This window comes from Callithrix jacchus, chromosome 8, assembly GCF_049354715.1.
Source record: "Callithrix jacchus isolate 240 chromosome 8, calJac240_pri, whole genome shotgun sequence".
NCBI classification, from domain to species: domain Eukaryota; kingdom Metazoa; phylum Chordata; class Mammalia; order Primates; family Cebidae; genus Callithrix; species Callithrix jacchus.
In genome coordinates this window covers 140,876,525-140,888,926 of record NC_133509.1, presented here as the reverse complement: position 1 = coordinate 140,888,926, position 12,402 = coordinate 140,876,525, and the positions used below count along the sequence as shown (strand labels likewise).

The 12,402-nt window shown below is 44.3% G+C and overlaps 1 gene segment (V, D, J or C); it reads left to right on the top strand.

Annotated features, from left to right (window-relative positions):
- The first annotated feature begins 4,643 nt into the window (after nt 1-4,643).
- Nucleotides 4,644-8,174, top strand: LOC103790864 (immunoglobulin heavy variable 3-11-like). The segment is given in 2 exon segments: nt 4,644-4,769; nt 4,873-8,174. Coding segments are annotated over 2 exon segments (375 nt in total).
- Nucleotides 8,175-12,402: the final 4,228 nt, after the last annotated feature.

The window sequence follows — 12,402 nt, the reverse complement described above, 5'->3', positions numbered from 1 at the left end:
ACTATGTGGGCAGGGATGGCATGAGATGCAGGCAACATAGAATGAAGTTACTTTCCCCATTTGCATATGTTTCCATTCACAGGAGACCTTCCTTTATCAGGTTCATGTGCAACATGGCCTCCTTCTGACAAGGAAGTAATCCACAGAGTCCCCTCCTCTCCTTCCTGACAAGCAAGTAATCCAGAGAGTCCCCTTTTGCCCTTGACTGAGAAAGATTTCCCTCAAATTCCATCTCAGTCCAGGCACACACTGTCTCTGAATGGGCATTTACCATCAGAAAATACACACACCTGTCCCAACGTGGACTTTTCCCTCATACAAATGTACACGTCCCCATACTGACTCTCCCCTCAGACAGGCGCACCCGTCCTTATGTGAACTCTTCCCTCAGATAAGCACACATGTCCCCACATTGACTTTTCTCTTGACAGGCATCTATGTCTGACACTGAAGAGTTGTGTGGCAAAATGAGCTTGGGATAGAAGTAATTATAGACTCCAGCTCTGACAAGTTGTAAGTTTCCTTTTTTGAAAATTCTAAATGAAGATGTTGCATTATGTTCAAGGACAGTGGTTTATAGCTTTAAATACTCAGACTACAGGCAGTTGTCTGTTTCCTCTGTACAAGATTTGTTATATGTTTACTGTATTTAGATGTTAATAAACATTGATACTATAAAGGTACCCAAACAGGGTCCACTTTAGAGAAAAAGAAAGCACAATGGGCAAATTAACTCTGAATATTTAGTCCCAGGAGTCTTTGATCCTTCCCTCCCTGGAATTCAGAGACAGAGATGGGAGGAGTCCTGCTGAGCTCCACACCTCCACACACCTGTCCGCAGTGAGAAAGACATGGAAAGGAGGCCCCTCCACTGCTAATGTAGAACAGCTTATCCCCTGTCCCGCAGTTCCTGGTAAAAAAAAATCCACCCCACACTTTGCCCCTCAGTGTCCATACCATGGGGTCGGGGTTGATTTGGGCTTCCCTTCTCATCACTCTCAATAGTCAGTTTCCCTGTGGTTTAGGCTCAGTTGTGGCTTCCCCACACGCAGCTGTTCTCAATCTGTTCCCTCTGAGTTTGCAGAAGTCGGGTATGAAGTTCTCTGGTGAAGTCAGGGGGAGAAATGCTACAGCCCAGGCGTTGTCAGGTTTTTCTACAAAGCCTGTGGATTCACATCCATGTAAAACAGCATAAGCTTGATCCAGCAGGCTTCACGACAGGGATTGGTGTGGGTGATAACATGAGTGATTCAAGTGAAAGTTCTCCCTGGTATCCTCGTTGCATACAAAGAAGAAAACAGTCCCTCAGCACACTCTTTCCAGAAGATTTTCCCCCAAGATGACCAACCTGAGAGCCTAAGACAACAACTTGCATTACTGTGAGCATCACCATTAGAAATGACTGTGTGAGCCCAGACACAAATCTCCATGCAGGGAGGCTGGAGGGAATTGCATTGTAAATGCTGCTCAGAACCACCAGGGGGTGCCCTGGACACCGAGGGGAGGTCAGGACAGCAGGGGCTCTCACTACACCAGGGGACATTCAGCACACCAGGGGGCACTCAAGACCTCCTGGAGGCACTTAGAACCACCAGGGGGTACAGAGGATACCGTGGGAGCTGAGGACACCAGGGGACACTGAGGACATGACTGGGCACTCAGGACAGGAGGAGGTGCACGGGACAACAGAGAGCACTAAGAATCACCAGGAGGCACTCACAACCAGCAGGGGACACTCAGGACAGCAGGAGCGCTCAGAATACAAGGGGTGCTTAGATCATCAGGGGTCGCTCAGGATACCAGAGGGTGCTCGGGACACAAGGGAGTGCTCAGGATACCAGGGGGAACTAGGGACACCAGGGGTATGCTCAGAACCATCAGGGGCCACTCAGGACACCAGGGGGCTCTCAGAACCACAGGGGACACTCAGGACAGCGGGGGATGCTCAGGACACCCAGACTCCCTTAGGAGGCAGCTACAAACTTCAAGGACTGATTTCATCTATTTTATCTATTTTGATTGACTCATGGTGACCTGCTCCTGCTCCTCAGACTGTTTCCCCACCTTCCTTTCTTCTGTCAAAGCATTTGATTTGCCTCAGTCTTTATGCAAGGAATCAGCAGGTGCCTTTCCTTTATCTCTTCTGTGTCTGCAGAATCAGCTCACTTCTGATGGTCACTGCAATCAATCATGTTTACAAAGGTAACAGTTCTTTTTAGAATATACTTACTTAACTTCAGTCTCTCTTCCTTCCTCACCATTTTCCAGGGACCTGCAGACATCATTGCACCCTATCCTCCTTTGTTTTCACCTGTGTCTGTTGACCTCAAAGTGCCCATAGAACAGTTTTGGTGGATTTGCCTCGTGGAAGAAGCTGGAGTTGGTCTCATGAATTAGTAGTGATGGATCTAGCACATACTTCCCAGATGTCGTGAAGTGCTGATTCACCATCTCCAGAGACAATTTCAAGAACTCCCTTTATCTGCAAATAACAGCGTGAGAGCTGAGGATACTGACATGCATTTGTGTGCGAGAGACAAAGTGAGGGGAGGTCAGTGTGAGCCCAGACACAAACCTCCCTGCAAGAACACACGTAGGAAATCAGCTGCAGAGGGCACTCAGAACCCACTGATCAGAGTCAATCAGAGACAGGTACAGATGAAGGGTAAGGCTGTGTTTACTTTCAGTGTTTGGAAGGTCCTCTTCATCTGACAGTTTCCCCAGAAAATCTTCCTAATTTCAAAGTTCCATGACTACCAATGTCATTTTCAATTGTTTTAATCATTGTAATCGATAGGGTTTGTCTCTGTGTCCCCAACCAAATCTCATCTTGACTTGTACTCCCATAATTTCCATGTGTGGTGGGAGGGACCCTATGGGACATGATTGAATTATGGGGCAGGTCTTTCCCATGCTCTTCCTGTGATAGTGAATAAATCTAATTAGATCCCTTTTTATATATAAGAAAGAGTTTCTCTGCAAACGCTCTCTTCTCCTGTCTGCCTTCATGGGAGACATGGCTTTAACCTTCCACCATGATTGTGAGGCCTCCCCAGCCAAGTGGAAATGTAAGTCAGTTAAATCTCTTTCTTTGGTAAATTCCTTTCTCTCAAGGGATGTCTTCACCTGAAACATTAACACAGACTCCAGCCTGGGTTACAGAGTGAGATTCCATCTCAAAAAAATGTGAAAAACATATAGAATATATTGCTAAGTAATTTTTGTGGCACAGTCACATAATAAGAAACAATATTTCTCTAAATTCTTTTATTGCCACTGAACTTCTCCAGGAGTCTCCCACCTGCTCTGGGCCCTGCCCTATCCAAGGCATCCCACTTTCCAGCTTGCTATGTAGTAGGAGGCAATCAAATAGAGCTCTCCCTCTCCTGATGAAAACCAACCCAGTTCTGGTCCTGCATCTCTGGGAGAGGAGCACCAGCCCTGGGATTTCCAGGTGTTTCTACTTGGCAATGAGGACTGAACACAGGGGATTCAGTATGGGCTTTGAACTGAGCTGGATTTTTCTTGCTACTTTAAAATATTATTCATAGAGAATTAGAGATAGTGAGTGTAAGCGGAACAGTGAAAGCCTTTGGCAGTTTCTAACCAGGATGTCTGTGTATATGAGGTTCAGCTGGTGGAGTCTGGAGACGGCATAAAACAGCCTGGACGGTTCCTGAGAATCTTTGTGCAGCCTCTGGATTCAACTTTAGTAGCTACTGAATTAGCTGGGTCCACCAAGCTTCAGAGAAGGTGCTGGAGTGAGTAGTGAACATAAAGTAAGATGGAAGTCAGATATACCATGCAAACTGTGAAGGACGGATTCTCCATTTCCCAAGACAATTCCAAAAACTCGCTATGTCTGTGAATGAACAGAGTGGGGAACGTATCTCCCGTCTCTTTCTTATTTAACCAGAGCCTTAATCAGAAGGTTAGGTCAGCAAATCTGGAAGGTGATAACACAAAAAGAGAACACGTGAACTTGTGTATTACTTTACATAAGGTACCAAGTGAGGGAACATCAGCATCAGCCAAAACACAAAATTTTGTTCAGAAAGGAGACTCGGCTGCAGGGGACATGTGCACCCGCAGAATTTAGAAGCATCCGCAGGACAGGTGTAGTTGAAGGTCAAGGGTCTGTGGCTTCCTTCAGGGTCTGGCTTCCTCTGAATCAGAGACACTGGAAGATTCAGGCCCAGACTTAGGGTCACAATGCCTACATGGAAATACCTATGACATCATCAGAAACTCTCCTTTTATTCTATAGCCTACATGGAAATACAGACCTATGACATCATCAGACACTCCCCTTTTATTCTATAGCCTACATGGAAATACCTATGACATCATCACACAAATTGGAAGTTCTAATAAATTCAATGCCTTTACATCAGATAGAGGACTATGTTCTAAAGGAAAGTTTATGTTAGTAACAGAAATTTTAGTCATTAACCTAGAGTTTTATTATTGAGGTGTGATTATGTTCCAAATAACATCATTGTCAGCAAACTCCTGCAGGGCACTCATCTTCTCTAGGCACAGCCTCCCCCTCAAGCGTCCCACCCTAGAGCTTGCTATATAGTAGGACACATGCAAATAGGTCCCCCCAGTACTGATGAAAACCAGCGCAGCCCTGACCCTGCAGCTCTGAGAGAGGAGCCTTAGCCCTGGGGTTCCAAGGCATTTCCACCTGCTGATCAGCACTGAACACAGAGGACTCAGCATGGAGTGGGGGCTGAGCTGGGTTTTCCTTGTTGCCGTTTTAGAAGGTGATTCATGGAAAACTAGGGAGACTGAGTGTGTGTGGACATGAGTGAGAAAAACAGTGGATGTGGGTGGCAGTTTCTGACCAGGATGTCTCTGTGTTTGCAGGTGTCCAGTGTGAGGTGCAGCTGGTGGAGTCTGGGGGAGGCTTGGTTCAGCCCGGGGGGTCCCTGAGACTCTCCTGTGCGGCCTCTGGATTCACCTTCAGTAACTACTACATGAGCTGGGTCCGCCAGGCTCCAGGCAAGGGACTGGAGTGGGTCTCATACATTAGTTATGATGGTGGTAGCACAAACTACGCAGACTCCGTGAAGGGCCGATTCACCATCTCCAGAGACAACGCCAAGAACTCGCTGTATCTGCAGATGAACAGCCTGAGAGCCGAGGACACGGCCGTGTATTACTGTGCGGGACACAGTGAGGGGAAGTCAGCGTGAGCCCGGACACAAACCTCCTGCAGGGGTCCCCGCCACCACCAGGGGGCGCCCGGGCGCTGTGCACGGGGCTGTCTCGGGCAGGTGCAGGTGCGGCTGAGGGCTGGCTTCCTGTCAGGATCTGGGGCTGCCTCATAGTCACATTTCCCCAGGGAACCTCCAGGATTTACAATTCTGTACTAACCTTTAATGCCTCTAAATGCAAAACTTTTTGTTCTCCTTTTCGTTTCTTTTTGTAACAGCAAATCCTCACATCACAGTTTCAATTCCACAGTGTCACTTTGGGGGCAGAAATAATCCTTTCCTGGTCAACAGAATGAGAGTCCTGAAGAATCCCTGGGAAACCTGGGGAGGGTTTTCCAGCTGGACTCAGGGCAGAGACCTCCATTTGATTACAACAGGCTTTGAGTTCCGATGGGAGCCAAGGGACAGGCTCACCCAGGGTCGGGGACCTTAAAACCTGATGGTATCACAGCTGTCTCCCTCGTCTTGTAAAACTGTGCACATCTGACTCAGACTGATTCAGTTAACCCTCTTTCTATTAATCCGTTTTCCTTCTCTGTAGACTTGATCCTCACAGTTCCCTTTCTTCTTCTCTTCCCTGAAAACGGAGGATGTGTTTTCTGTAGTCGAAATCCCAGGGCTCAGGTCTGCAGGACGGGGGTAGGCTGAGGGACTTTCTCACTCCCCATTGCCTGGATGCTCCTGGTGTCTTCTGTGCATGGAGGTATTTGGGAAATGAACTGGACATTAGCGATGAAGGGAATAATATTCATATTAATATTATTCATAGTAATACATAGTATAACAGGGTTAACTGAATCAGTCTGAGTCAGATGTGCAGCTTTTTACAACACAAGGGGTACAGCTCTAACTCCATCATGTTTTAAGGACTCTGACCCTGGGTGAGCTGTCTCTTGGCTCCCACCAGAACTCAAAGCCTGTTCTAATCAGAGATTCCCATGGAGGTCTCTGCCTGCCCCGAGTCCATTAGTATTGAGAAAATAGGGGCCTGCAGAGGAAATTAGGGCTGATTTATTACAGTACCTGGTGCAGGTGCCACTCACAGCATGGTGTTTAACATAGGAAAAAGCTAACCTGGGAATGTTTGATGAGTTGCTTGAGGATGTGTGTGCTAATGATGTTAGAGTGTGAAGTTCTGGGCACTTGCCGGCTTTTCCTGCAGAATTGGGAAAATCCCCAGACAATTCACCCACCTACTGTCCTGAGGTGTTGACTGGGGAGGAAGAACAGCAGCTCCGATCAATGCTGAATCCCTCTTCACTATATATGGGAGACTTTTATTAAATCTTGTGTCCTATGGGCACTGGTAGAATCAACTAGAACACAAGGAAACAGAGGACACCAATGAAACTCTACCAGGAAACACCTGCCATCTCTTTCCTGAGGAATGGAATTTTGAATCTGTGGGGTAAGGACAGTGGGTCAGAAGCTGTGGACACTGATGAGAAACCTCTGTGGCTGGGAAGAGACACTGACACTTGGGGAAGGGAAGGAATAGGAACGCTTGGAAGGCCGTGCTTCAGAGCCAGTCTCACCACCATAGGTAACAAGGAGGCTCAGGCAGGAGGCTGGAGAATGTCCCCCGTGTCCCGGAACCTTCACTACACAATCACCATGTAAAAATGTCAGCAGGATGCACCTTCCACAGCTGAAATAAGTTTGATGAAGACAGAGAGCTATCCCAGATGAGGGAACCTCGCTTCCCCCCCATCAGAGATTGCTTCTCAGCTGTAATGGAGGGATTCATAATTAAAGCCCCTAGAAGCCTATCTTAGCACAGCTCCATTATGTAACTTACCACCATTGGACTGCAAGGAACAGCTCAAACTTGATTTTTCTGACCCTATTTTCTCATCTTATTCATTTGTAAGTTTGGATATAGAAAATGTTATCTCTTCATTTCTGATTCAAACCTCAGAAGTTAATGGACTCATTAGGAATAATACAAAATTTGTCTAATTTTTGGAAATGTAAATGAATGTTCATACATTGTGTGTGTGTATGTGTGTGTATGTGTGTGTGTATGTGTGTGTGTGCATGTGTATGTGTGAGTCACTCATACCTCAATAACAGGATTACTGAATTATATCATCAAACTACAATTAAAATTGCTTAAAATTGCCTGCTGTAATATCTGTGAAGCTGATCCTGTCACCTTGCTGTGAGGATGCTCAGTGCACAGGTGAGGTCTCACAGGAGAGATCAGAGGTGCAGCGCCAAGGCCTATTGGAAATCCTGGCCTGGAGCGAGACATATGACTGGGTGTCTCAGAAGCAGATCCCCCAGCCCTCTTATCTGGGCTGCATGGGCAGCAGAGGGCCAGCAGGAGATGGTCAGAACTCACCCAAACAGAGCCCCAAATAGCAGCAGATGCAGACAGAAACCAATCAGAGAACCTATGACCACAATCCAGAGATATTTTCTTTTACTTAACAGAACCCGATTCTAAGGAGACCACCCACTATATCATCTGTAACTCGTAAGTTTCTGTTCTAAAGTAAAACAGAAGTAAATATTACTCTGCATTTAACTTGAACCAGGATCATTTTTCTGAGAATGTCACCATCTTCAATATGATGGTTATCAGGTCAAAATCAACATGCATATGTAGTCACCATGAAGACTGTTTTATCTCATAGTAAAAATGTGTGTTCGATTAAAAATTACATTTCTTGGGAAAAAGCCTGTATTAGTTCGTCCTCACACTGCTACAAAGATATCACCTGAGACTGGGTAATTTATAAAGAAAATAGGTTTAACTTACTTACAGTTCTGAATGGTTGGGGAGCCTCAGGAAACTTACAATTACAGTGGAAGGCGAAGGGAAAGCAAGTGCCTTTTTCACAACACAGCAGGGGGAGGAGGAGGAGAAGGAGAAGATGATGACAGAGGAGGAGAAGGAGGAGGAAGAGGAGGAGGAGGAGGCACAAATTTATCAAACACAGCAGGAGAGAAAGAGAAGAAGGAGGAGGAGGGGGAGGGGGAGGAGAAGGAAAAGGAGGAAGAGGAAGAGGGGGAGTAGGAGGAGAAGGAGGCACAAACTTATCAAACAACCAGATCTCCTGAGAACTCTATTGGGAGAAAAGCATAGCGAAAACCACTGCCACAATTTAATCACCTCCCACCTGACCCCTCACCAGACACTTGGGCTTTTACAATTCAAGATGGGCTTTTGGTGAAAACACAGAGCCAAAGCATATCAGGATTTCTAGGTGAGAATTGGTCAATTAATAAGTTATTAATGAAGTGTCAGAAGAATAAATGACACTAGTGGTGTTGTTACACAGTTAATCTGTAAATTATCTCAATATTCATTTTATGAAAGGTCTGAGACAAGTAGGAGATGGAGAGATAGACAATTCTACCAAGTGTTATATATATATATACACACATATTATATGTAGTATAGAAATAGTATTTAATAAAGCATTTCATAGAATTAATATACCTAGTGTTATATATATACATAAAGTATTTGATATAATTTATATATATACTATATATAAATATGCACACACACACACACACTCTACGATGTCTATAAAAATGTCTCCTGGGATTTAGTGTTAACTGTTGCATATCTATGTATATTCCAGGGTAAATATTAGTGGACATCATAAAATAGATTCTAATATTTATGTGCAAGATGATCACTTTCAAACTCAGTTTAACAACAGAAACCAGATATATCTTTCTACCAGTAATTACCAAAAAACACAGTGAAATTTCTTAAACACGATTTTAAGATGCTTGACATAGGGCAACAAAGACAGTGATTACTGAGAGAGAGGAAATAAGCAAAAGGAGCCCCGTGATTAATGCACACTCATATCCTTCCTTAAGGGAGAGGACAGGCTGCATTCCTGCAGTGGGACCCTGTGGATTTAGAATTAATAAAAATCTCTCATCCCCAGGTATTCTTTTATAGCAATTAAATAATTGCTCCAACAAAGAAAGTACTTGATTTTAAAGGACATGATGAGGGTGGAACCATCAGAATGAAATTAGTGACCTCATAAGTAGAGACACCACAGTCCCTTTTTCTCCCTCTCTCTCCCTCTCTCTCTCTCTCTCTCACACACACACACACACACACACACACACACACACGCACCCCACAATGAAAAGGTCATATGATCAAGTAACAACATGGTGACTGCGATGAGCCAAAAGCAGGGGCCTCAAAATAAAACCGATCTTATTAGCATCTTGATCTTGGAGCTCTGAGAATTTAGATAAAATGAATGTTGCATGAGTCACCAATTATGATTGTTTGTAATGACAACTTAAATGGACAAAAGACAATCTGTGATTAAGAAGCGGGATTCTGATGTTATAACTGTTTAAACATTGTAAAAGTAACTTGGAATTGGGATGTGTATAAAAAGATGTATACCTTTTATGTACATGAAGACATTTGTATATTGAAGGCCATTCTGATATGCAGAGAAGAGTTAGTGGTTTTGGAAATTGGAAGAATTGTGATCATCATCATAAAGTTGTTAGAAAGGACTTGGCTGGACTGCGTTATAATATTTAGTGAAAGAGAACGTGTGATTAGTGATAACTTGGGAGTAGCTAAGAATAATTCTAAGTAAAGTGTTGAAGACATTGCTTGGTTCCTCCTTAGTGCTTATAATAAAACAAAGACAAATTAATATCAGGAAAAAATTATTAACTAAAAAGAATACAAAAATTGAAGGCTTGGAAAATTCTCAAACTATCCATATGGTAAAAATCAGAAAGTATATTCTAAAAAGAACACTGAGTGTGTGGCTGGAATGTCACCCAGTAGGAAGCTTATGTTATTACAGGAAATGAAATATTTCAGGTTTTAAAGAATGAGGATTGATACGAGATGAATTTGATCAACACTGTCAGAATTTTTTTATTTAACATGCCGGAATAATGGCTGGCTGCGAATGTGCACCATTCTTCCAGAAGGGAGAAAAATCAACTTTAAATTTATTTTGAAAACATTGGGACCACTGCCTTTATTTCAAAAGACCAGAAAGCCTGTTTCCAAACCCTTGAGAAAAAAACCACCTAACAGAGGCTTGGGCTTGGGAACACCCAGCAAGCCCTGTGTGAGGGCTGCATGAGGCTTTGAGACGTGACCTTGGCCTAGCGGTGCCTCAGGAGCGGTACCTCTGCCTGACGCCTTGGAGGTGATGTCGCTGCCCCAGTAAGCTCGGAGGGACACGGATTTAGCCAAATAAGGTTACACTGGAGCCTTATAGCCCATGGCTCTTGTTTTCCTGGGCACTATATTTGCTGCGGATATACTACCCATGTTGTTTTGTCCCTATTTTTTCCTTTGGCAATGAAACCGTCTACTCTATGCCCAATTCACCATTAAATTTTGAAATTACACCACGTTACTCCCGCTCCAGCTGTGAGAACCCCTCCCAACACGCAGCATCCATTCCCTTTTTTGTTTAATTACAGGATTCCCATAGCGTGGAATCACACTTGGGAAGCTGTGCTTCTTTGTGGAACATCATCAGCTACAGGACAGTGCTGGCGTGCCGTTTGTTCCTTACTCTTACTGACTTTATTATTTCCAAAGCTATTTAGCAACTTTTCTTATTCGGTCAAGTTGTTTCATATATCTGTAAAGACATCACATATTTTCTGTATAGTCTGCATCTCATCTTTGGGTCCCTAATCTCTTATTCACTTTTGAATTTTTGTGACATGAAAGAAGACCACTACAGCATTAAAATTCAGCTGTAAGAACATGTAATGCTTCCATGTGCCACACAGTATATTTTGACCAGCTTAGTTAACATGGATTACATATGAGAGTGTGGCAATGCACAAACTCTATCTGAGGAGGAAAATAGGAGAAAAATGTTAAGACAAATAGAGCACTTTGAAGCCACTGACACCAACAACTTCAGCACCAATGAAATGATTTAACCCTCATTAGTCTCAAATTTACTTTGCGTGGGGCATCTGCAGTTCCAAAGTGAGACGAGTGAATTCAACGTGAATGTCCTTCCCACGTCTCCACTTGTGTTCTGTGTTTTTTATTTCTGTTTGCAGAAAGACACAAACTCAACCTTACTGCCAGTGTAGGGAGTTTCCCATGAAATGGATACCAGAAAAAAGTGGCAAACGTGGGACTCATTAATGTAAAAATTAGCCACAATGTATACATGTGTGTGTGTGTATCTGTGTGCGTAAGTGTGAGTGTGTGGGTGTTTGAGTCTGTGTGTATATCTGTGTGCATATCTGTGTGCATACGTGTGAGCGTGTGGGTGTTTGTGTGTATCTGTGTGCATACGTGTGAGTGTGTGGGTGTTTGAGTCTGTGTGTGTGTATCTGTGTGCATGTGTATGAGTGTGTGTATCTGTGTGCATAAGTGTGAGTGTGTGTGTTTGAGTCTGTGTGTGTGTATCTGTGTGTGTGAGTGTGTATCTGTGTGCATACGTGTGAGCGTGTGTGTGTTTGAGTCTGTGTGTGTGTATCTGTGTGTGTGAGCGTGTATCTGTGTGCATACGTGTGAGCGTGTGGGTGTTTGTGTCTGTGTGTGTGATTTGAACAGTTGCATTGGAGTGGGATTCCATCTACATGCACCTGCATCTGCGGGTATTCTCAGGTGCAGTAATCAACTGCAGGACCCCAAAGGAAATAAGAGTCTTCCCCCAAACCCCTGAAGAGTTTTTGGATTCACCATGTGTCCAATGATTCAGTACCTCTTGAGCCCCATGAAAGTGCTCCCTGGAGATGCAGTAGATGTTTTCTTAGGGTCTCCTGCAGAGTTCACTGGGTTTCCTAACGCCAATTCCCTATTTCAAAAGATGGTGTAAGAAGCATATGGAGTCACTAAAGGGGAATTCTGAGCCAGGGCACAGCCAGTTTATACTGGGCTAGAGACACTAGTAGGAATGTACTCTGTCCGCTCAGACAGAAACATCGCTGCAGGGTCCGGGCTGGGCTGCAGGGGGCGCTCAGGACACACCCAGCACAGGCTCCTGCCCCAGAGCAGGTGCACAGGATAGGAGGCTGGGGAGGGTTTCCTCTCAGATCCTGCGACTTCCTTTAAAAATATCTAAAATAAATATTTCACAAGGACTGCTAATGTTCATATAAATATCCTATTCAATTGTGAGTATTTACCAAACTGGATGTTGTAAGGAGAACCATTTTTACAAAGGGGATTTCAAACTCTACT